General features: G+C 42.4%; 1 protein-coding gene across 6 annotated transcripts in view; it reads right to left on the reverse strand.

Moving 5' to 3' along the window:
• Nucleotides 1-26710, reverse strand: part of CUX1 (cut like homeobox 1) — a 280930-nt gene that overhangs the window by 99164 nt on the left and 155056 nt on the right. For all 6 annotated transcript variants that reach the window (XM_063341501.1, XM_063341500.1, XM_063341499.1 and 3 more), the window contains one exon: nt 3266-3314. In XM_063341501.1, the coding sequence (XP_063197571.1) occupies nt 3266-3314 (49 nt within the window). The remainder of the gene's footprint in view (nt 1-3265; nt 3315-26710) is intronic.

Here is a 26710-nt window from a genome sequence, read left to right on the forward strand (position 1 = left end):
GCACACAAACGAGCCCAGAAGGCTCCTGCACGAAACAATGTGAGGATCTAAATGAGGAGAAAACAGTGGGAGAAGAGAGGTGACGGAGTCTGCAGACTAGGAAGAATGGTCCATGCTTCACCCAACAGGACACAACGGCGGGAGTGACAACATCAACTCTGTCCCCATGGCTTTCATCACCTGGACCAACGTCAATGAGTGCAGCCACCCCCTCGTTACTGCAGAACCGGAGAGGGCAACAGCACTCCCCACCTCTTCAGGTCAGAGGGGCGTCCTCACGTACAGAAGGGAAGTTCGGAAACGCCAGCTCTGGATTTTAAAAGGCCAATGACCAAGGAAGGTGTTTTCAAGAAATATCAGATATTTAAAAATTTACAGCAAATAATATTTTTCACATTTTCAGAGCAAACATTTTGCTGTTCTGTAAATTTCTGCTCCGAATTGCAGTCGTCTGGGTCAGTGTTAATTCCAGAGCAGCAAAACAGCACATCAAAATCAGCAAGGCAGTCTATCCTCAAAGTAGGAGCCATGCTGAGCATTACTCTTTAAAGGTAGCCTTAATAATGGGGAATAAGTACTTACTGAAATGGTAAAAGGAAATGTTAATTTAACTATTAAACACATAATTATGATAAGTACTTGTTTCTGCAATTGTAACACTTCAGCCTGATGCAAACTCACTTTCTGGCCTGTGCAATGGATTTAATTTCTTTCCATTATTTTTTCAACCATAAAGAGGTAAAACACAGGAATTGCTGCTACGAAGATTACTTAGTTATAATTTACAGAAGTGTTTTACAAAGGTGAAGCATCGCACAAGACAAGGACCACGGGCACGTTTCAGCAAATCATCTGAGCTCCCCCAGCAGCTCGCTGCCCCCCACCCGTGAATCTCCCCAGCCCTGTCTCCTCCGAGGCCACACGCTCCCCTCACATCCCTCATCTCGGCACTGCCGCTTCTCCCGTGTCTCATCGAAAACAAACCTGGCCCCTTCGCCCCAAATTCAGGCTTTTCTGCAGTCCCTGAGCCCAATGGACTCAATAAAGGGTCCCCCCGGCTGCAAAAGCTGCTGCTGGGGAGGGGACGGGACCACCGCAGCCGGGAGGGAGATGGGAAAAGGGGAGGGAGAATCACCTCTTCTGGCTTTACTAGGAAGATGAACTGCAAACTGATGTTTACAGGCAGATTCAGTTTGCTGAATCACAACCAAACTAAGGGTTATGCACATAAGCAGTAATAAATTTTGACTAATTAAAAAAAAACCCAATAAAGTAAAAAAAAACCCCAAGTTGCAGGTTTGTCCCAGTTAGGTATGAAAATACCTTTAGCATTTCTGTACAAACAGATATGTTCTGTTTTAGTATGGCAATGAGGAAATCAGAAATACCTGTTCTTTAACTACAACCACCTACAACCTACTCTGAGAAAAGAAAAAACCTACTGGGTAAATCATTGCTACAACTTTGCAAAACGTACTGCCTTTGCAAAAATCACCAAATAATTCTACCAAAACATCTTTAACACCTACATCATTTCTAAAAAGCCTACAGATTTTCAAATAATTACTAGCACTCTCATAAATATTTAATGCTGTCTACAAAAATTCTTTTGACAGAACTAAAAACCTACTGTGCAAACCCCAATTTTCTTTTACTGACTAAATAATCAACCCAACAACTTACAAATCTGCCTTCTGCTTCGTTAGTATTTTTCCAATTTATAAAGAACTAATGTAAAGTTCATTGCTGTTAAGCCTGGAGAAGAGAAGGCTCCGGGGAGACCTCAGAGCCCCTTTCAGTCCCTAAAGGGGCTCCAGGAAAGCTGGGGAGGGACTCTGGAGCAGGGAGGGGAGCCACGGGACGAGCGGTGATGGTTTTAAACTGGAAGAGGGGAGATTTCGATGAGATATTAGAAAGAAATTCTTTATTCTGAGGGTGGTGAGCCCCTGGCCCAGGGTGCCCAGAGAAGCTGTGGCTGCCCCATCCCTGGAGGGGTTCAAGGCCAGGTTGGACGGGGCTTGGAGCAACCTGGGCTGGCGGGAGGTGTCCCTGCCCAGGGCAGGGGGTGGCACTGGGTGGGCTTTAGGGTCCCTTCCCACCCAAGCCATTCTGTGATTCTGTGATAAAGGATAATATATGTGCTCTACTGGTCAGCTGCACCAGCGGACCGTGGGGGCTGAAAGCTGATCTAGCAAAAGGAAAAAGACAAACCAAAGCAGCAGCTGGAGGGGATTAGTTTTCCAGAGGATCAGTGCCCTGGTCGGGCTCACGGTGCAGCTCCACAACTGCTACTGACAGCCCGAGGCGTGCAGCGGGACTGCGGAGGGGAAGGAGGTGCAAGTGCTCTCCCTGGAAGCGAGCTGCTCTTAGGTACGCTTCAACTGGATTATAGAACCATAACCTGAGAGAATTCCGTAATCTCTGATCTTACCTGACAGAGGGATTAATGAAGCTCACTGATAAGCAAATACCTGGTTGAGGTTTCCCTCTGTGAAACCATCACTTGTTGCATTTATCACCTGGGAATCCTGTATGTCCACACGCATCTACTTCATCCCCTCTAATACAGTCACTCAAAGTACAGACTGCACCAGATGGCTCTTTGCCTGGGTGTTGGGTTTGGTTTTTTAGAAACTTTTTAATTTAAAAAGTTCCACAGGATTGTGCCACTTTCTCGGGAGTGTGTGCACTGTAAGGGAACGTGGAGGAGACATCTCACAGCCTACCAAATTAGCATCCACAGGAACAAATTACAATGTCTTTGTTCTCCTGCACGGCACAGTCTGATCCAACCCTTGCTAAAAATTAATAAGGTCAATAAAACATATCAGAAAAGGAAGGAAAAGTCCGAAGAAGCCCACAAAAGCTGGAGCTGCAGCGGAAGGCCTGGCCTCCGCAGGTTGGGCTGCTGGCAGCCCTGCCACTGCTGCAGGGCAGAAGCCCTTTAATTTGAGTAAACCAGTAGGTAGGGGCCAGCACGATGGATTTAGAAACATAAACCCAAGAATACCTATAGCAGGAACTTAAGTTTAAATTATTAGAAGGTAAATATATGGCAAGCACTACTTTACTGTGCATGCAATTCTTACAGAGTATCCCTAAAGAGCTGTATTTTTCTCTAAATTTGCATATTTTCTTACTCTACACAGTTATGACTGCTAAGTGCATATAAAAGAACTGTCATAAAGTCCAAAAGAGAAGGGGAAAAAAAAAAATAATCAAAGTCAGACTTGAAATTTTATGAGGGACTCATTTAAAATCCTACCTGATTTGCTCTTTCAAGGTCTGTCATGATCATCTCGATTTCATCAGCCCTGGGAGAACAAGAGAGCAGAAGCAGTGTTATCACATGAAGAATGCCCGCCATATGAGTTCATGCACTGTTCAATTGCAACATTCATACAAACAATACCAATTTTCGTTATTTTTTTTAAAAGGACACAGTAAGACTGATCAGCCAGTCTTTTGACTGGTGAAATCCTCTTGGGTTTCCGCTCTGCGGACTGGTTAAAGTCTCCGATTCCTTTGCCTGTTCCCTTTTTGCAACAAAATAAGCGTATCAGTATCTGAGCATATCCACTAGATCTTAGATCTTACTCCCCAACCTTCTGCAGAAGGGCAGTGTCATCTTTCCTACATGGAAAGGTGCTTCACAGGTGCTAATTATGGGCAAGTCAAAGACTACAGTTCTTCAGTCAACTACTTGTATACACACGCACAAGATTAGCCTGCTCCTCTGCTGTTTCAGTGTGCCCAGAAGTCTGGATCTAAATTTGGCTAAAAAACCCCACATCGCGAGGTCAAAGAGACCAAGAAATTTAATTTTACATTATGCAGAGAAGAGTTTTTTGACACAAATTTATGAAACTTTAAGTTTAGCCTTAGGCTCTTAATGTGCTCCACAAAGCTGAACAGGAAAGTCCAAGGGTTGAAAACTCCACAAATACTCGAGGAAAACCAGATCCTTCACATACGTGGGTTAGGTGGCAGTTACCAGCCCTGACCCTTTAAAAACTCCAGCATTTCTAAGACTTCGCTCACACAAAGGATCCAATCCTTAAGCAATCTTTTTTTATCATCATGGTGAATCCTGGGCAAATATTTCACACGCACGCTCTCACCTGCGAAAGGCACCAGGAAAAGGGCCTACAGACCTAAAAGTATGTTCTGTGTCAATATAATAAGACATATTACTTCTCCCCAGACATTTTGCCTGTCTTGTATCTCTGGACCATATGGAAGCAATAAACACGATCCTCATCTCCTACGAACGGCAGCTTTAACCAGCAAGTCCTTTTGCAATCTGCCAACACCATAATGTCTGTTTTTGGTTTTTAATCTGTAGCAGATCATTATCCATAAAAGCTGTGAAATACTGGAATTCCCTTCCCCTGCCGATGCGGAAAAGTCAGGGTTTGTTTTCCTGCTGATCCCATAGAAGATCCATTTTTCTATGCAGGTGTTCGCCGGGAAAGATGGTTAATTGAAGTACAGCAGGGTACTGGCACGCTCCACACCGGATCATTACACTGAATATTGACTTACTCTTCAGCAGCATTTTAGGTTTCTGTGTGCACACTTAGGGAAATGCAGTAAAAAATCATAATAAGTAAATGTGTATGTATAGAAATTAATGGAAAATTATTTTTAATTACAGCCTTTAACGTTGTCGGGGCAACATGAATTGCCTTTCGAAAAAATCTTTTGGACAATAATGGAAAACAGATTAACATGTGTTTTCTTGTGCAGGAGAAGCTAATGTGCTCTTACATTGGGAAGAAATCATGCACACGATGTTTTGAATTAATAATACATAACAGACATTAGTTACCGAATTGAAGGATCACTCTTTGGGCAAATAAGGATTCTGGGAGCAGCCAGAAGACTAACCCAGACAGGTTAACAAAAGCCTACAGTAGCACTTCTGATCTCTTTAGACTCTGTAGTTGTGAAAAATCCCTTTTGTTTTAAAGTCCAGACCCCAAATCCATCCCGTTAATCCACAGAGGGAAATTACAGTATTTCACAGGGAAAAGGTGTCCCTGAGACCATGCAAAGTGACCCCATTATGTGTCTCTAACAGAGATAAGAGGGAAGAGAGCATCCTAATGCACCAAAAAAACCCCACGTTTCCAAGCATTTTACAAATATTTTTAGCCGGAATAGTTTAAGGATCCTCTTTATATAAGCTTATGTATTCAGGTTGAATTTATGTGCGAATGCCTCAGGTTACACGGAGCCAGTACATGATGTCTGGACTATGTCACAAGCCTCCCAGATCAGAGCTGGGAATGTCCCATCCCAACACGTCGGCTACAGCTTAAGCGAATCCAGTTTCCGCTTGCTTCTCTGTAGGGGTTGGAGAACAATAAAATCATGGCCTTTCCTCCCAAACAGGAGGTGCCAGGTATCAGTCAAAGGTCTGAAAAACTGCAGAACCTGAAAAGAGCGAAGGACTCAGAAGCAGAAAACCCTCGGAGCCGGGACAGGAAGAGCTCCCTGCTTTGGGAGCAGAAGGGTTGTTTTTCAGTTCAGCCAAGGGAACGTTTTTTGTTGGAAAAAAGATGACGAGACTGATGCAGAAGAGATAAGCGGGAAGGGGTAGAGGTGTGAGGGGGTCTGGACCCACCAAAGGACCCTCAGCCACCTTTAAAGGTCACAGAGACAAGTGAAGGCAGCCAAAGGCAGGGAAAGAGATGAGGACAGAAGAGCAGGAGAAGGCACAGAGGGATGTCCGAGGCCAAAGGACCAAGGGGACATGGGACAGTCAGTGACGCAGAGGAGCACCCCGTGCCACCGGCATGGTGCCTGGCTGCCAGCGGAACAGGCTGAAACACGGGATGGTGCCTGAAAAACAAGGTGGAAGGACTCAGGACAATCCCGTATTTAAAATGGACACAAGTATTAATACCGGTATTTGTATGCCATTTCGGCTGGGGTCAGCATTTAAGAGCTCTCTTACAGCGTTGCTATTCGCAGCCAATTACAAAAAAAAAGCGACCGAGGATACAGAACGCCATAAAAATGACATTTCTGCCCTTCAGCATGTACAGATAATTCTGACTGAATCCAGTAGAAGTGTCAAACTGTAGCCAAGGGCAAAACTGTCCCTTTGTCCTTGTACGCAGACACACCAGCTGACTGATCCCGAACTCCCCTTCCCCTCACACATTTTTCTTACCTGGTGTTTCCGCACACAATCTGTCTCCGCACACCTAATAAAAGGATGCAACATCTCCGAAAAAATTCAAGCAAAACACCTCCAGCCTAGCAGCCTGCACACCAATGGAGGTTAATGCTGCAACCATAAACGTTATCTTTAAGTAAAGTAATGAATTAAATTACTCTATATTCTTTCCTAGCACAAGTGTCAACAGCAGTCAGAAGAATCTTCAAAAGAAATTCAGTCTTTTCATTTTAAAAGCTCAACTACCACATCAGTAGCTGGCACTCAGCAGTCTAAAATCACTTATTTGAGAAAGTCTCTAATAGCTACATTCACTGTTTGCTCAGCAGAAGTATTTATTATAAAATAAATTACAGTTCTCACACCTTTTATGCACTCACAGAAACAACTTGCATTGATTTATTGTTTACAAAGCACTGTGTCGAATTCAAACCTGCAAGGTACGAGGAAACTCCACTTTGGCTCACGGAGTTAGTCCCACACAGGTAATTTTTGATGCATTCACCATGCGCCACATTTGCTCATTTTCAGCCCTTCCTATTTTAATATTTCTCTTTATTTCAACAGAACTACTGGACAGGCAAAATACCATCCAGCTCAAGGCCGCCAGCATCTTGTCCTGTGGGTTTTCATCGAACCTTGGGAACCTTGAAGGGAACAATGGCCAAGTTTAGCAAATCTGTGGTTTACTGACCCTAAATTTCTGACCAGAGTCAGCCTGCGTGAACTGAACTCACTTATAAGAGACACAGATCTGATGATTTTACTTTTAACTTTCTTCGTTCCTGAAGCAACTTTGTTCACGCGACTCGTCCTCTTGTGAGTGCCTGGATTCCCCCATCACCCCAGGAGCTGAAGGCAAGGAAGGAGAAAAAACCCAAAGTTCCACCTTTCTTCACACTCATCCAGAGAAGGCGGGTAATTAGTAATGAAAAGACCTTTTCCTAAAATACGCTGATATTTTACAGCAGATTTCTGCGTTGCAACCCAACGTTATTCAGGGTTTGTCGAGAGCAATACTTTTTTAATGTTAAAACAGATAATGAGAAAAAGAGTGGTTAAAAGCTTTTTTCAGGAACAAATATTACCTATCCTATATTTTCTCATTCCATAGACAGTATAATCATTTATCTGATCTAATTCCTTATAATCTCCGTGTTAGAGGAAAAGTAACGTAAGCAAGAAAGTTCTTCAGTCTGCGTTACAGATAGCTCATTCCAAATTTCAACACTTTCAAGGCTAAGGATTTTAGGAAATCAAATTTTAAGCCCAAGCATTTGGAGCTACAGAATAAGCATCACCACGTAAAAAGAATCTGAACTGTTGAAACTGGATCGCCATGAAATATTCTATTATTTCTTCTCCCGCTACTGTGTTTGAAGTGAAAAACAAAATGCATTAAAAGCTATAGATTTTACAAGGTGTAAGCTTTTACCACTCATGAAAGAGCCCTCAAAGCTAGCATGCCATCTATAAAAAAACAACTTAAGGAGTTAAAAAAAAAACCAAAACCACCCCACTTTTCAATTCAATTGCTTATGGGAAATAAAAACCGCAGAAAGGCTCAATTTTCTTTTTAAGATCAAGATAACCGATTAGGTTTGAACAGCATAACAAGCAAGCAAATTTAAGAATTGGTAACACGGAAGAAGCTCAGTTCTTTTTCTAAATAAAATTAAATCGGATGAAAACCCTGAACACCGTGAAGCTATTCACTTGCAAGCAAGAAGAATTTGGACTTTATGATTAAAATCCAGTTGATCCAACTCCTTCATTTAGATACTAGCTTAAAGAGGCAGAAACAATTCCCTTTTTATTAACATGACAAGCGAATGGTTTGCCAAATCTTGTGGCTACAGCCCCCTAAACATTCAAACTTAGTGAACCTTGAAGGAAACTGCTGTTGGATTCTTTATACATGGAAGAGCTGAAAAATACAGATGACACTTTTGAAATTGCAGTCAGTGGCGTGGCCAAGAAACTTCACTAGCAGGGCAGATTAATATTTTGGTTTGGCAAAAAACAAACAACATTTTTTCCCACACATTTGTTTTCTTTCAAAACATGTATAAGTTTACTGGTCAGAGCAAACGGTATATGGAGCCACTGGGGCTTGTTAAAATGTTCTAATTATTAAAACATTTATGCAGGCAATTTCAAACTAAAAGCATACATTATCAACTAATGCACATTTATGTTTAATTAAGAAAAAAAGAAAAATCCTATTTGTAACATATATTTATGATCATCACAGAGCAGATTTTGGCCAAATTAGGTAAACATCTTAGCCTCGTAAATGTAGAGGCAATATAACCTGGTACTTTGCTAGCACAAGACGAAATGTGAAGACTTATTTTGGAGGGGAAGAAAAGAAGGAAAAGGGCCAGAGCATTAAAAAAAAGGGGGGGGGGGAGCAGTGCCTTAAGTTTTTTCAAGTTTCAATAAAATTTTTATCAGGGAAAGTTCCTGGGTCTAGGAAGTAATTTCGGATCACTAAACAACACCAAAATTGCCTGCAGCCCAATGATCACGGCATTCACTCAGGGCACAAGAGCATTCCAGCATTTGAATATTCAATTTTCTTTTTTCTTTAAGCAAAAAAGAAGGATGACAAATTTCCTACCCAAATTCAAGACTCTTTCTAAGCTCCGCTGGTAGATGCCCTCATCTGATCCCTGCACCTCAGCGGCCATGGCAAGTTGCCCACGGTGCTGGCTTGCTTAATTTTTAAGACCTACATATGAAGAACCAAACACTTGCAAGCTCTTAGAAAGTTTCCAGTAGAAGATAATATAAAAACCCCACTAATTATATTTTTCTTGCACCTTATGAGTATCACTGTACACATAGTTTAGGCATTTTTAGAATTCATAATGATTCTAATCCAACAAACATCCATATTTGATAAACCCACCTTTACTGCTAATACAACCTCCAAAAGCAACAGACACAAGGGTCATACAAAGAAAGAAAGAAAAAAATGTAATTTCAGCATAACCAGTACAGCACGTCGAAGGGCAAGAACTCACACACTTTTTACTACTAAGTTCTCAAATCTACTTTTCAAATTGCAAGAGCTATAGGTTAATATTTTCTTTCACAGCAACCCTCTAAGGATCTTCAGATCAGATAATCCTTTTTCCAATGTCATATAAATCCAGGCCTCTCGTAAAAGAATTTCTCTGTTCGGGGATTCATAAATCCACCAACTTTGGTAATGAATTGGGTGTTTCCTTCCCTAGGAACTCAATTGAAGAAAAAATCCTCTCTCTGCTAAGCAGTGAAACACTGGAGGCTTTAAATTGAGAGATCAAAGAAAGGCTGGTTTCAGGTGCTCCAGCGATCACACAGTACGTCATCTGGATTAATCTGGGGACTGGCTAAATGTCCGCTGTACATGGTCCAGACCCCTCTTTGCAGTTATCCTGTACTAAATCAAGTTTCTCCCCTAGAAAAAAGGAGAGAGACTCAATGCACGCTTTTTCAGGGTTTTTTTTGGTTTTATTAAAATTAATTCCTGTTCCCTCTCATTGCTAGCCTTCTATCCAGGCAGTGCACCGCACAGGGATTCAAGCTGAAAAAATAAACTCAATCTCACGCAAAGATTTCTCATTAAGCCCACCAGGCTGGTATCGTAAGTACCAGGATCAAGCAGTCACACCAGCTGCAGGTACCATCTTCAAATAAACCATGTCGTAGGCGCTTGAAAGATGTCAAGTGATCATCAAATATTGATAAAGGTTAAAAAATCTGCTTATAAAGCCCAAGATATCGAGCAATACCTGGATAATACAAGACAAGAATCGTCTCAATCGTTAGAAGGAAAAGACCCTATAGAATAAATTATCTTTCAGCCCACAGAAAAACTGCTTTCCAAGAAAACCTGCACAGCACTTTGTTTTCTCTTTCGTGGCTTAAGTCAGGATTTCAAGGATAACAAAATCATGTTTGCAATTATAAAGTTTTAAACACAATAGAAATCAGCTTTATTATTCCAGTGATACACTAGGGAGCAGAGTTTCTGAAGATCATCAGTGTTTTCTTAATCATTTCTACAAAAAGAAATTGATATGAGTGACACTAATTGATGTGCTCAATATAATAGAAAGAGAAAAAACAAGAATTGTATATAACAAACAGATAACACCAACTCATAGAACCCCAGAGCTGCAGCTCCCAGAGTGTTACACACACACACGACCTCGGCACACTCTGCAGACCAAAGGACGCTTACTGTGAGCAGCTGGGAGAAAGAAAGGGCATATTGGTTGTATTTCAAAGTAGCCCGATATATAAATAGGTGGTACATATTTTTTATTTGATGACAATACTATTTTCTTATGTGGCACATATTTATATATATTGCACCACAGCCAACGTGTATCTTAGCTCCCCATCATGCTCAACCTTCCATGTAAACTCTTACTCAACTTTCATTGTTTTTCTCTCCACAAGAACAGGTCTCTTGTGAATTCTGTGTCCAGCCATCAACCTGCCCACTACAGAAAGGAAAAGAAATGCAATAAATCCTTTTTCTCCTGGTCTCATGATCCAACACGTCCTCTTTCACAATGTATTTTTGCTTTACCCTGCAAAGCCCTATGGGTAGTGTTAAAATGAGTAATTAGGAGCGCCCAGGTTTGGATCATTCTGGGTTTCCTCCCACCTCAGACCACTGCTGACAATCCTTTGGGCCACAGAGTTCAAAGGAGGCTGTTGAAACATGAGATAATTTTTGCACCTGAAATTTGCAGAGACAAATAACCTTGTTTAGACGGACCTAAAAATCATTTTCCACTAAGTTCTAAGGGAGCTGGTGAGAAGTCTGCACCCTCACGAGCTGCGGGCTCACGCTCCTGCAAGTTCTAGTACTGGCAGGCAGAGAGGAATCCCCGCAGTTCGGTTCTGGTGTAATTATTTTGACCTGCTTTTGGAGACTACGCAGAAAAGGAGAAAGAACTTGCTGAGGTTTAATTTTTGGTGTATTTATGCCTGGATCCCAGGCTATCCTCAGGTAATGTCCCGAGATTGAGATACTGCACCAGTATTGGTACAAACCCTCCAGGTTTGCAGGATCAGCTCCTCAGGGCGAGGAACACAATCTCCAGGTTCAGGTAATGCCGGATATTCATGCTCAGAGGAGACGATTTAGACAAACAAACATTTCCAGCTGCCTTCCTGGCCACTGCCAATCTGCACTGCGCCATGCCCTGGGTAGCAGGAGTCCCTGCCTGATCCAATACTACGGCTCTGAGGATTTTCTAACAATGCAAGATGACACAGATGCGGCAAACTCTCTATTTCCTAGTGCCTCCTGTTACAAATTGAAAGAGCTTGCTGCAATTCCCCTCTCCTGACTCCAGTTGATTCAATAACGCACCAGAATTTAAACACAGACACCCTTCCCTCTCCCTCACTTGCACACAAAGCATATCAAAAGCATGGAATTGCTCCTGACTTGGCCTTGAGCAGCCAACATGATGTCAATTTTACATGTTTTATAAAGCAACAGCATGTAGAAAGCAACTCAAATGCAGGTCATATCAAGCATGTGACCCACAGAGCAATCAAAGACTGCCTGAAACTGTCATTCAAGGTTCAATCATCTTCTTGCAGGAAAAATGAAACATCTGTGGCCCAGAGAATTAAGTTATGTATTGCATAATTCATCTGGTGTCTGCCACAGCAGCCATTTTAATGCTCTAGTGATAAACATGTTTGATTATTTTTGTTTTGTTTCCTGTTGCCTCCATGGTATTTCTATTTATCTACCCTTACTGCAGCGCATAATGGAGATAACAAATATACAAAACAGCGTTACAGTTGTCTGATAAGGCATGGGAAATCAGCAGTCTTATTAATCACATCAAGGCAGCATCATTATTAAACCCTACGTTCCCTGTAATTGCACTCATTTTGGTTCTTTTGGGTACACTCTGTAGTTAGATTTGATGATGAAATCATTGTTTCCCAAGGATCCAAACATGAGCTTTGGACGTCTTTCTATCAGAAAGCTGCTCTCTTCATACACAAAGCGAGTTTCTCACTGTGTCCTGGCTTTTCCATTCCCTCATTTCTTTCTGATCCCGACATAAGCCGGAGGAACGTGCACCTCATACCAGACAACACAGAGGAACCCCCTCGCGTTCACTGATTCCACCTGTGGGTTTGTGGTCTGCACCGAGAGAAACCCTAATCTAATGTATCTTCTGCAAGTCATTTTGGGAAGTTGTTGTTTCATTAATGGTAGCTTAGTTCATTTTGCTCTTAAACTCATAAACCTTAACATTTTCCACCTGCCATGAACTCCACTGACTTTCAGAACACGTCCCTGCGGAGCAGGTGGGAGCTTTAAAGCTCCAGGGCCATGCCCTGCTGTCTGGGTGTTTATTCCTCTTGCCAGGAGTTGACCGTTTCTGCAGGCGACTCACAGAGCTTTAGATGCCTGATAATTTGTAACACAATTAAACACAGCAGCTATTATTTGTGCAAAATTTAATAGACTTGGTCAAAACTGGCTTGCTCCAACAAGGTGCTTTGTACTGGCCTGACGGAAGAAAACAAGCGACAGCCTCTGAAGTGGTGGAGCTGGGTGTATTGTATCGTATTTTGTATATTGTTATTGTATTTCCAACCCATTTTCATGATTTGGAATCTATCGGATGCCCACAGTGAGCAAAATTCTCACTGTAAAGCAACAAGTCAGGACTATTGCAAAACCTGATTTGGTAGGACCAGAGTTTTACCTAATCCCCTGAAAGCTCACACGCGGCTTCCTGTGATGCTCTACATGGAGGTGAGTCAGTGGATAAAATAACACGTTCTCCCGTAAGCCCAAATACAAATAAAGCACTGTTTCCTATCGATTGTTCCTATGAAGTTGTTTAGACAGTACCTATTGTAATAATATCAGCTGTCCCATCTGTGCTCTGCAGCAGCCCCCCATTGCTGCTTCCTCCTGCAATATTTCTAGGTCACTCCCTTATCCCCTAAATGTCACCTCTGCCCCTCCCAGCCCACAAATGGAAATACAGATTAGGGATACTTTCCAGCAGCACACACACGGCTGACCCACCACCAAGTGGGGAGGCAACTGCTGCTCTCGCAACCTGCAGCCCTCCACTCGAACGGATGATCTGTCCGTCTGTCCTACCCACTCCCCATTCCTACAAGATCCAGCCCAAGAGCTCCTTCAGACAGGGATTTCCAATGCCGGTCATTTCTGATTGAAGTCAATCATCAGCTTCCACGTTAATTTAGGAGGGGAACTGCCCAACTACAAACCGACCCCAGGCTCATGGAAGCTTCACGTCCCTGGGACGCCAGGCTGAAGGCTGTGGTCACGCAGTGCCACCGCTGCATCTGCACGGGCACTGCTCTGCTCCCGCTGCACAAGGGCACAAATTCCCATTTTTGCTTTTCTTGGAAAAAAAAAAAAATGTGTAGCAAGTATAAAATAAGAACTTCCTTAAAGACCAAGCCTTAACTGAGTAACTCTGCCGCTCTACAACTCCCACAAGCTGTTTTATAATTGTTTCTCTAAATAAATAATAATAATAGATAGTTTGGCATTTTGGAGATCCAGCACCTGCAACAATTTTCTGATTTTTTACTGATGGAGTTAAAATAGATCATTTATCCAAAATTAGATACCTTAATTGGAGGCATCTTAGGTGTCGTTCCTTTTTATTGGAACGGCACACTTTAAACTGTGAAGAATCAGCAGGAAGAATTGTCTGTGCTTTGATTAAAGATCCTCTAAAAATACCCACAAATACTTTAACTTACTCAATAATGTCACTGGAGTTACAAGGTGTAAAATCAGTACATGTATGTTGGCAAGGTCACGGGGGGGTTTTGGTGGTTTTGGTTTTTTGGTTTTTTTTTAGAATCACCATATCATGCCTGAAAAATTACTCTAGGTTTTGAGCAGTTACAATCACAAAACGAACAATCTTCCCTCATTCTACAGCAATGTTAAAATCACATATTTGTATATGTTTGTTTTCTTTAAAACAAAAATAACCTCAAAAATTGGAGACTGTTCACAATTTTTACTACAGCAACACATATATTCCAGATTCATCTTTAGGCGTTTCCTGCCAGAGACACTCAGCACCTCTCCTTCTCCTTAACTACAGAAAAAGCTGGGGAGCTCCGTAACTTGGAAAATCGAGGTATCTATTAGTTTCCCCACGTACTTATTGTGTATCTTTGTCCATCATTGTAAGAACCCATACAATGCTTTTCTTTAACTTACCTCAGTCTGTATTGAGTGAAACGGATTTAAGTCAGTTTGAAAATAAAGCAGTACAGTAAGCAATTTTATGTACAGGTGTCACTCCCCAGGAATACATCAAGGGAAAATTACTGTTTACCACCACAGCAATGACAGACCATCAGCTCCTACCTTGTGGAGAACAGTAATTTTCCAGTGGCCTGAACACGTGTTAGGGTAAATATAACAGACTGAAGATGATAAATCCACACCTGTTTCAATCTTGGCTGAATAGCTCAAGTTCTCTAAATTATCTGGTCCCTTCTACCCACTCTGACGTTGGTAACTGGTACTACGGAGTATAAGACAACATCCCACGTGGCCTTTTGAAAGATTTACTGGCATGAAACAAGAGAAACATGTCCACCAGTCCAATCATCTCCAACTTACTACTTCTTACCAAGTTGCTTGTGTATCCCTCCAAGCACGTCAACTAACAGACACCCAAATACGATGATACCCTGCGCCCCTACATTGCCAAACGTACCTGTAGCATCTGGTCAGTGCTTTATGATGGATAACAAAAAGGCATTATTTAGTGATAGAATCTGGAAAAAAATGCAACTTATTTTTACCTTTTACCTTTACCTATGTAAAGGACATGCACACTGTGCAAGAGAAAAGCTAAACGTTGACTCCGCAGTAACACAGCATTCAGGTGGGAGACGGATTTGGGGAATGCTTTGGATGCTTTTGGTTTTAGAAGCGACTATAGGCGATGTGCCTATTCTCTGCTAGCTACTCAAGCAAGTATTCCCTTCTGGCTATCGAAGAAAATAGCATTACATGGTCTCTGATAAAGGCGACTGATGTCCTTCTATCCAATAAACGGACTGAAAATAACATAAAGCATGATGGGAGATGCGTTTACTGCACATTTTGAGCAGGCTTTACCTTTCCCATGAGCTATGCTGAAGACCAACAACCAGGATGATTGCTATCTTTATAATAATGTATCCAATTACCAATACGGTTTTCTCTCTTCCCAATTTGTTCCAGCTTTGCCCTGAATGGAAACACTACTTCTGTCAAATTGCAACCACGTCACCATTTTGCAGTTTCAGTTTACAGCTATCAATAGCATGAATCTTGCTGACCTGAGTGACAAAGCTGCAAAAAAGCTGGCAGAAAGAAACAAAGGAGGGAACGGGAGACCCCAAAATAGAGAAAACAAACCGGAGGAAGGCGAAAAGGCGGGTATTGTCTAAATCTGCACAACAAGCACCGGTTCATTATTCCTTAATGGAGACCAATGCCTGAGACAGAGAACAACCTCCTGGTCTTCAGATGAGAGCGCTGCCTTCCTCTCTTTCCCTTCCCTCCTCTGGATGTGCTCTCACACCAGCGGGGCATCCCGAGCAGCAGGCTCAGCCTCCAGTGGCCCTCAGGAGTTCTGCCGGGTGGAGGAGCTGGATGGAGGGTTGGCACCAATTAGATGCTGCGCTGGTGTGAATCAGCCCAACTTCACTCGAGTCGCTCGCACCAGCAGAATATCCAGCATATTTTATTTTTACATCTTTGCTGAATATATAAAGCTCCTCAATTCTTTTCTAACTTTAGTCTCCGGTTGTACGGCTCTATGAGAGATGTTCGCTAATATGACTGACAGATTGCCTGTCTACACAGAATCTAAACTAGATATATATTAGACAGCGAAATTACTTTAAATAATCCTTCATGGCAAAGCCCAACAACACTAGGTACTACTGCAAGCCCTTGGAGGACAACAGTGCAGTATTTTCTAATTTAACCTTTTACAATTTTGTTTGCAGAAACACTTTTCAAATTCTCCGCTTCCCTTTCAACGGTTGTTTAGCCTTTAAAATACTGCTAAAGTAAAACAGCTTCGGGCTTGACTAATATTGTAGTCTGTGGTATGGAACTATTTGATTATTCTGTTTCAACAGTTAATGTAACAGGTTTAGTATTTCTACAGATGGGGAGTTTGAACTGGAAATAATAGTTTTCTGTTGCTAATGACAATTCCTCAACATTTCTGCTATATCCAAAAGATACGCTGATGTCAGAAGCCTCTTCGGTGGATGAAAACCACCCTTCCTAAACATAAAAAAACGGCTGTAGCACAGAAAGGAGGTAAGACAATACCAATCTTGCCTTTTGGATCTGCCTATTTTTTAATGCATTTCTAACTCCATTAACCAATTAACAGCCACAAGACCAGCATTTGCTTAATGAGCAAGTTCACACTGTTGTGACCTTCAATGGCCGAACACCCTTCCTTGGTTGTTCCCTGACCGCGGGGGGTGTGAAGGGAAGCCTAGAACCAAACCCAGTGTCACTCCTCCACCCCACTCCCCTCTCCTTCCTGCTGCAGCACCCACATTCCTCCAGGCGTTACATCCTTGGCCCAGCTCTGTCGTCTCCTGGAGAGCGGGGATGAGCCTTATGCTGCCGAGCTGGACACCCGGGCTGGGAGTGAGGGAGGAGCGGACCTACACAGCGGGCTTTGTGCTTGATGGGCCACCCCAGGAGGGCACACCTTTTCCAAAGATGCAGCTTCTCTGTCCTCAGTTACCGGGTTCCGTTGGGTACTGATCTGGAGCACGAACTTGTACACAAGCACAGAGCAGGGGAGTTTCCCCTTCTTTTACCCTAAGTGGACATTTTGTGCCATCAGTTCCTGCACCGTCTGTGTAAAAGTTTTAAACTTTCCAAATACAGCATATATCTAGCCTTCCTGTATTTTCTCTAGGCTCAGCTCCTTTTACGGCATGAAGTAGTAAATCAGTGATTCAGGGAACCTTGCTTTGCTTCTGAAGTGTTATACAAACAGAGAGGATGGGGCCAGACTTGCTGGCCCCTCGGCGGCACACGGCTCTGCCTCCATCCCCACCACCTCGCCTCCGCCCGCAGGTTGCTGGAGCTGCGTCGTCTCCCCAGGCCGCGGGCTGAAGCTGCAACAAAAGTTCATTTGATGTTGTATCAGCATTAAGACCACCCTGCCATCATACACCAAAAAAAGGAGTTGGGAGGAGAGGGCCTATATGGGCAGGATGCACTAATACATTGTAAAGCTCACAAATTTCATCCAGGGACTTTTTTTTCTTAAGAAGTCTTTTTCTTGTTCCCAGAAATGGTCAATAATTAAGACTTCCACCCTGGCCATGTAGCTTCTTTTAGGGTTGTAATGTCTTCAGTGCAGCTAACTTTATTGAGATATCAATACTATGTACATAGAAAATAAAAGGGAACAGGAATTAACTAGAAAAAAAAGTGTGTGTGGGAAAAACGTTAAATCAAAAATGCAGTTAACACAGATACCAGGCAATATATTCACTGAAAAATAGTAACAAAAAGTGTTAGAGAAAGAGCAGGGCTTATCTATCATATATGACACAGAAAGACTGCTAAATCCTGACCCGGGCGGCAACGGGCATGTGCCCGGCATGTCTCACCGCTGCCTGGCTCCACGCCGGGCAAACCGGGCGCCACAGCATCGCTGACGGCCAGGCGGTGACAAAAATCAATCCAACAGGCAGCAAGACAAATAAGTCATCTGTATCACAGCTAAAATATGTTTTTGATCAATAATAGAAAATTAACTCGTACTCCTTTGCCAAGAAAATAGATTATTTAATCAGAGCACAGACAGATAGAGACGTTACATAATCAAAAATAGCCCGCTCTGCTATATTTAGTGGCCACTGCCTTTCAGTGAAGAGGGCAAAAGTACAGCCGTTATCAGTTACAAGCCCTGCACTGAAATGGTTTGCTGATGAGTTAAGCTGGTCCGACGTACTTAACATCGAGATATCGTATATTTAAAAATACAACAACTATGAGAGTATGAAGGCAACGAAGAGGGAAAAGACAAGAAAAGTCATTGCTGTCCTACCGACAGTTAGTCAACAGGGTTAGAAGGATCGAGTTCGAATTAAAATTTACACACCAAGGGATCTACAGTAGTGATTTCTAACCTTTCTAACTTTCAGACTACCTGGAGTTTTCCATCGAAGGATGAAACGTTAGCGTAGCACATTTACAGCTTATGACTGCTTGCCTTTCACAGTTATTTCTACGATCTCTTAGCAATAACCAGTGGAATTGCAGGAATTTGCAGAACACACAGAAAATCACTGATCTGGACCATCAACACAGAGCTCGCTTAATAGTACTGCAGCCCGTCTGGCCACAGTGTGCGTAGCTAAGAGCCTTCCACCATTCCGAGATCCACAGTATCTTAATTAGAAGCTCAAAGAAACGTCTGTCCATGGATAGTCCCCAGATGTGAACAACAGTATCATCAATGTGATCGTCCGTCCTTCCCTCCAGCCCCCCCCGCCCAAATAATAAAGACTAGAAAAAAGTGCCATTAATGCTGAAGGCAAGCACCTCTAGCTCTTATGGTTTCAGATATGGAAAATTCAAGTAAAGCATCAGAAAAAACAACAGTTAAACTAAGGGCTGATTTATAGGCCTTCCACGCTTTTCAAGAGAAGTGGCAGAAACCCCCTTGTTCCTAACTGGAACACGGATAAAAAGAATGTTTAGTAGAATAGCCAGTGATTATGATCGGTAACTACCATTTCTCATATTGTTTTAGGTATCAAAAACAACAAGCAACTATATCAACTGCTATTTGCATCAGGTTTCTGGAGCGTGGGTGTCCAGCCACAGCAGCTCCCCGAGACACTGAACGCAAAAGAAGTCATGAAGACGGTGATTTTGCAGGGCCATGCCTTTAAGGTATATTTTTCCCTGGGATGTCCATTTTAGACGCTCAAGAGAAACAAAAACTCGATACAGACAAAAAATTCTTAGCAATCGCAGTATTTTAGAAAGGTAAGCAAACAAACAGTATAAACAGAAATCAAAGACCGCTGCTTCAGTGTAACAGATACCTTAAAGATCCCTCAAATGTTTCGGAAAGCTGGAGAGGAAAGAAAGCACTATGCCCATTAAAAATAATAATAATAAAAGATAATTATAGCTGGCTCCAAATGTTAACAATTGAATAGTTACAGGATCTAAGTACTGTAAATGACTAATGCATGCAGCAAATGTATTGGCAATGGCGTACAAAATAAAGCCCTTAAAAGCAGATAGCTCTGGAAAAAAAAGGATAAACTGTTTTATAACATCAGCTCTGAAGCGCATGACATTGACAAAGTCTCCGTATTATCTTCCTTTTGTGACTGGCAACAAGAACATCTCCTTGATTTGCCAAGATGACAAAAGACCAATAATGCACAATTTGGGAGCTCCAGATACCAGCATGATTAGAGCAACATTGTTGTATCTTTACAATTCTTAAAAGAATGAGACATGACGGATGAATTTTTTCTATCTCCACAAAAAGTTACAACGTGTTTTAAGACAGTCTTCAACACGTAAAGCCAAGGAAAGACTGCAGATAAATTTAAGTGACTACAAACTGCAATAACTAATAAAACTCTGCTGTTTATTTACTATGTGCCACTTTGTGTGCATATTTTTTGCCAGCGATATTCAAAAATACAACTTTAATCCCTACCCCCTCGCTGTGACTACAGTTCTAGTTTTAATAAACCATCAGCATTTCCCCCAAATAATTAATGAAACAGGAGCAGAGAAATCAATCCATTCACCCATGTCTTGTAAACAATTACTAACTTGCTGTTTATTTTATTCGACTAAAAGAAGGTTACGCACACATAACTGAGTAGCCACCAGTTATGGGTTCAAGTTGCTTGTTAAAAAAGGAGTTTTCTGCCTCCATCTGTGCACGATACGGTGAAGCCCGGCGTGCAGCAGGGTGGGCCCCGCCGGCAGGACAGCTCAGCGTCCAGCCCCAGACTGGAGCGGGCGAGAACACGGAAACATTTCCTTCTGCAAACAAGCCCACATGGAGACCATCACTTATCTTCCTAAACAAACAGCAGCACAGGTCACTCCTTCCTGCCTCCGGGTAAGCACTTCCCACTGCTCCGGGCTAATGAACAATGTCCTTAAGGCTCTGCGGCAGGGGCTCCGGACACCTATTTATCAAGCAGGGAATGGAAGCAGAAGTCACGGATAGCAGCAGCCTGCTGGCCCTCATTTCCTTCGTGGATGATCTGCTACTGAGCTAAAACCAGCAGCTCTGCTAGCTAAAACTTACAGCATGTTTTGTGTTATCAAAGCCAGAAATTCTGTTGAGTAATGCTTTCATTCAATTTGCTCACAATGTTCTCTGTTGATGAATATATCTGATTTCATGTAAATGTGATTAAATAAATCAGACAACGCTACGCTGTATCAGTCTCAAGAGGTTCTAGTTCAAGATGTGAAATACTTGCCCCAATAAGCACAACCTGAACTAAACCTTGTGCATTCTGGATTTTTATTACCTTCTAAACCTCCAAAAACCTCTGGTTGTCTCCGTATTTCTGTTAACATGGGTGTAACATCAGAATTACAGATTTTGCATAAACTGCCACACTGGTTCAAAGGCTTTCATAGTAGCTGAGGACTGAAGAGGAAGAGATGGGAAACGAGAAGGAAAAAGAAAAAAGATGGCAAAATTCCTGCAAAGTATTTTGACCTATTTGGAGCTCCTGGCTCCTGGCACGCTGAGGGATCAGGTAACAGGGAAACGAGCGCTGTGGCTGACATTTTCAGATAACAGAAATCAAAAGGAACAACTCTGAAATCCAGGCCATTTATAATCAGTTGTCTACACATGATGTTACAGGCCTAATCTTAAGTAGTCTAAGTGTTAAATCTTCATCTGCTGTGCAGAAGTTCACTTTACAGCACTCTCTTTGAGAAAGAAAGGAACATCAGCCAAAGAATACAGCGATCCCACGCCACGTACTCCTTGTAAAATAAAAAAACTTTTAAAAAAGATATCAGTTGAAAAGCAGCGTGATTACGAAAAGGAACTGTGCCTGCGAGTAGCAATGCCACCTTCCTCTGTCGTTCCCCACCAAACTCTCATTCTGGATCTAGTAAAATGACTCCTGAAGATGACGCTGTTATCACCACCAGCACGACAATGCAACAAAAGCTGGCTTCTAGCTTCCAGGTACTAGGGAACGATGTGCAAAGGACACAACTGTTTTTCCTGACAGTCACTTACCCTCTACGAAATGAATTTCAGATAGACCGCAAGAAACCCCACTCCTACAACAGATTATCAGTCGCCCTGTCCTCATGGTGGGTGCACCTTCTGACAGGAGGCACGTATTTTCCCCCTTTATCACTAAGCTCCCAGTCCTGGACTCCTGGAGCCCTTGGTAAAGGGGTGAAGGATCTCCCAGCCTGCATGCGTCTGTGATGAAACAAACCTGGAGCTGCAGCCCGTGGGTGGAGCTCCTTCTGCCCAAGGAACGACTGCTGCTGCCGAGGCAATGCTGAGTGAGGACTTAACTCATGGATTAAGTCTCATCCATACCCCTAAAGGGGCTTCGCTGCAAACACGTTTTGCATATGAAGCGGCAGACAATGCACCAGCTGAATGCAGAAACACAGAAGCTGCTGGTATCTTCAGCAAGTTGGGGACAACACTGAACAACTCAGCTTTAAGTAGAACATTATTTTCTCTGATATCATACACAGAAGCTGCTGTTTAATTAAAACTAAGCTGCTTAAGCCATTAAACTGGCAAATGGCTACACCAAATGAGTCGTCAGTTGTTCGCATTCAAATCGCAGGAGTTGTTTGCTGTCACACTCAGAAGGCAAGCTGCAATGCTAACGCGCGTGTCCCTGTTGGCTCCACAAACTCAAACCAACCCCGGACTGTGAAGTTATTAAAAGGGCTACTGTATATTACTGAGGAATACTTTCTTACCATGATCTTCAAAGACACCAATATCATGCACTCTGCTGCAATTTAATTATTTCAACTTCTGCCCTAAAAGCATAAGCCATTCCAGTCATTTACTTGCATTTTCAAAAGTAGAACTTATATTAATTCTGGCTTTGAGCCCCACGTCTAAGCAAGTTCAGATACAGCCTCCTGATTGACACCCTGCATATCTCAACATCAAAATCTGTAATTAAAAAGCATAACTTACTACAGTAGCTACTTTCTGATCACATGCAATTAAAAAAAGATTTTAAAAAAATCAACGTTTTATCTTGGGTCAGCAACAGGAAGAAATCATTCCAGCCATGCAGGCAAACTTCAAAGCCACATAAAGTGAGCATCAGCGCAAGCGCCCGAGTTGAGACTCTCTCGAAGAGCCCCTGGTTGTTCGCCATGAGGATCTGGGTCAAGGCAGGGAGCATCGGGCAGAGGCGTCTCTGGAATTCAGGTTGGGAGACTCTGCCCCTCGCTCCTCTGCCATCTTCGTTCCCTTCCCCCAGGCGGGAAGGACTGTGGCGAGGACCTTGAAACAGTTAAAGGACTCAATTTGTTGATCTTTCTGCTTCCTGTGAGTCACGCTCCCCAACTCTACCACTATGCATATAAAAATCTGCTACAACTCATTAAATAAATATTTTCACTTTGGCTCAGTAAAAGCAGAAATCTCCCACATTAAAGCACCACACAGGTAAAACAATGAAAAATGCTAGAATGATTAAAGTTGCCCATTCCGGTGAGTTATAATGCCCATGCTATGGGGCAATCAGTGGTAATACAGCATTATTATTATTCTGACAGAAGCCGTATGCATCTTTTTTCCTTTGGTGTGGTCTCTAGGAAAGAAGAATATTTCCATTCATCACAGCGTGACCTAATGGACGGCACTGTTCAAATGAATGGTCAGCAAATGCATTTTATGGGCTTCTATTTATGTACATTTATTTTTACAGGCTACAATGCAAGCATCAGAACAGCACTTCCACTTTTCTATCCAAGGACTGAAAGACTATCCACATTAATAAAGTCTTGCCTTACCCCATGTGCCCTTTTTACATATGGCAAAACTGAGTCATCAGCCTGGTTTTAGGTAGAGTGCTTGACACAACAAAAATAAGATGTAGAGCTAATTACCAGTGCCGCACATGAAAACAGGAGTGTCCTTTCCATACGACAAGGTCTTAAACTATATTTTCTATCAAAATACTCGTGATTTTTTATAGAAGTAAAGTTAATAGATGCCTAGAACTACTGAATGAAGCGATGGGATCTCTCTGCATCTAGCAACAAGCCTCGAAAACCTTAATCTCATGAGTCAGTAATAACAGTGGAGGAAGTAAAGACAATCTTGGGTCTATAATCAATAAGACAAGCTGCTCAAAAGACCTCATCTGAAACAAATGTGTAAATGTCTCACCAAAGCAGAGATGCTGATTTATGATTAAAAAGTGTAAATGTACTTCCGTGGTATCAGTTAAGAACAACTTGTGTGTCTCTTCGCAAGGGCTTAAGGCAAATGGTTTAACATCACCAGTGTACAAACTCCTCGCTAAGTCTGTCTCCCGAATGCCATTAACACCTCTGCATGTTCTGTGTCCTGTCTAATTCTCTCTGGCTTACACCAGTCATATCACAATTTAAATACATCAGACTCCTTCTCCATTATCAAAGTTAAGCCTACAAATGCTGCATTTTTTCTCTTGACAAAATCCTGCCAGGATCCCCGACAAGGCCAGTCCTGGCTGTGACACGCTCTACTGCCAAAAAGAACCAGCTCTGAAAAACCCAAAACCTACACAGACAGACTCTAAAGGATTTCCAGAGCAATATTCCTCCAGATGACACATCAGGACTGGTATTGCTTGATAAGTAAAGGGATGATTTAGAAAAGCCAATGAACAGCACAGGGACACTAACTGCAGTAAAGCAGAATTATTATCAAGACTGCAGAAGAGTAAAAAAGTCCAGACACTAAAACAAGGCAGGTGAACAGGCAGCTTTACGACAGTGGAAACACTGACAAACACGTGCTACAGCCCCAAAGAGTAATAATTTGGACTACTTATCTATGCTGCTGGGCTCTACACTCCTCGCTAGGTAAACAAGAAGATGGACTAGTAAGAACATCCACACCTAGTTAAGATCATATTCCAAACAGAGCAAAATCCCCTCAGATAAACTACAGTGATTCACAGCGTAAACAACTAAACGATACGATCTGGAAGAACGTTCCTACGGCAAATTAATCTACAATGATGCATTACAGGGCTAATTTAATTTTTTCCCCTTTTTGGATATCTAGCATACCAGCATGGGTCGTTATTAGAGATCAGATAGTGGGCAAGGCAGTGTTGGCTTATGCAGCACAGAAGGACTGCATCATTGGTAAGCCCAGAAGTAGATAGCTTTAAAAATTCCCATTATTAGGAAAAGAGGGAAAATACACCACAGATAATTTTGTGAGTCAAATTCCAAGTTATTCTGATACTTTCCCAATGCGGGAGGGAGTATCTGGACTCTTTCCCCCCGTGTCTGTATTAATCTACAGGGAAATTAAGCGCTACACACTCAGTAATGTAGGGGTTAATTCCGACTGCTGTCGAATGCCCCAAGTCTGTGCTCTGTTCATCAGAGCATTAAATCTGAAAGCTCAAGAGAGTAGTGCAGCCGTGCTGCAAGGGCTATGTTATAAAGTTCTGCATTAAAAATTCATATCGTAGGCTTGCCACAGTACTCTGCTCTGGCTGAAAGGAGAGCTGGCGGGGAAATATTAGACACCCCACTGTCTTTCTGGCAATTGGAGACATTCCTCAACAAACAGCACCTCAGGAAGGGAATGAAAGGGCAAACAAACCGTGAAACAAATCAATGAGTTCAATTATCTCTCTCTCTCTCTGAGAGGAAACTTTTCATTTTTAAGGCTGTTTCATGAAATCTTTTAATGATGGCCCTGAACGAGGATGCTGGGCACTCTGGCTGCAAAACCGGCTGCTTGGCAGTGCTTTTTATTTGTTTTACACGAGACAGAGATTCCCAAACATAGAGGGCAAAACACAGAGCAGGGTATAGGAATCTCTCCGCAGAACAACTCTACTTACCCTTTACATTACCGTGACCACGTGGGTAACAGGCTGTAGAAATTGTTCCCACTCTCCCCGAAGTGTCTCCAGCAAAGAGGGAATTTATATTTATTAAGATGGTTAGTTATTCCATGGTTAAGTTATGCGCTCCTCACTACTGGTTAAGGCTGTGTGCATTTCACAGCAATTTATGGCCACCCAATTGGTAGATGACATGGTTCACAGGGATGGAAATGGGGGTGATATTTTTATGAAAGCCACATGTGCCCCTCAGGTTATCTGTCTGTGTAACCACTGTATACAGGCAGGTTAATAATCCACATACCATAAACGGGGAAGTACACAGGAAATGAAACATCAGTAAATACAACTTCTTGAGGAAACCGTGCAAAGAAAGTTACCCGTTTCACAACCCCCCCTGCAACCCTGCCTAGCACCAACCATACTAGACAGATTCACTTTTCCCCGTGCTGAATTTTTAATCAAAGGAAGGAAAAGGAAGAAAATGCAAGCCATTGGACAAAAGCTGCTGTGGCACTCTCTCTGTATATTTTTTCATACACATGTATATGAATATACATGATTGTTAGTGTAGTTGGAAACCAGACTGACTTCAACCCAGCAATTGTGGTTCAACCACAGAAGTTCATCCCGAAGGAGATGCAGGAGGGCAGGCTTATCACCTCGCAGGTGCAGTCCACAGGGAACTGAAGAGATGTATGCCTGGTAGCCAGCACACAAACCAAATCAAGTCCAGACTAGCCTAAAACCCCTCACAAATAAATCAAAAACTGTACTGGGGGGAGGAAAAAAATACACTATTCAGTTGAAAGTTCGTTAGTTTGCGGGAAGGAATGGAGACACGTTGTACAGTTGGTGATCACAAGTAACCAAAGATCATCTATTACAAGCCACTGAAAAACTGCTACAGAAGACGAGTAACCCTAAGGCAGTGCTTCAGTTAAATTTATCTTTTGTTCAAAACTCGTTACCAACAGGCATTTAAAACTTGCAAGCGAGAGTCAATCAGCTAGGGTTTATTCTAGGGCATCAAGAAGCTGTTATCTAAGCAAAATAAGGGAAGAAGTAGTCTTATCTTATATCCAGTCATTTTATTTCTTAGGTTTGATCCTTGCTGCAACACTGATTCCCCTCCGCACCCCCACCAACCTCCCTCTGACTCAGTTTCTCCACGTTACAAAAATGGGGAGGAAAGGCTGTCACCGCTACAAAATCATTGCCTTTGCTACGATCTGCCCTTGCAGAAACACACTAGATAAATGTTAAGGGTTAATAATATCAGGCTTACAGGATTGTAAATGCATTTGTTTATTTAATGCTTTACGTGAATGCTAATGAAGTTATTAACAGGCCTGC

Source organism: Chroicocephalus ridibundus, chromosome 7, assembly GCF_963924245.1.
Source record: "Chroicocephalus ridibundus chromosome 7, bChrRid1.1, whole genome shotgun sequence".
NCBI classification, from domain to species: Eukaryota; Metazoa; Chordata; class Aves; order Charadriiformes; family Laridae; genus Chroicocephalus; species Chroicocephalus ridibundus.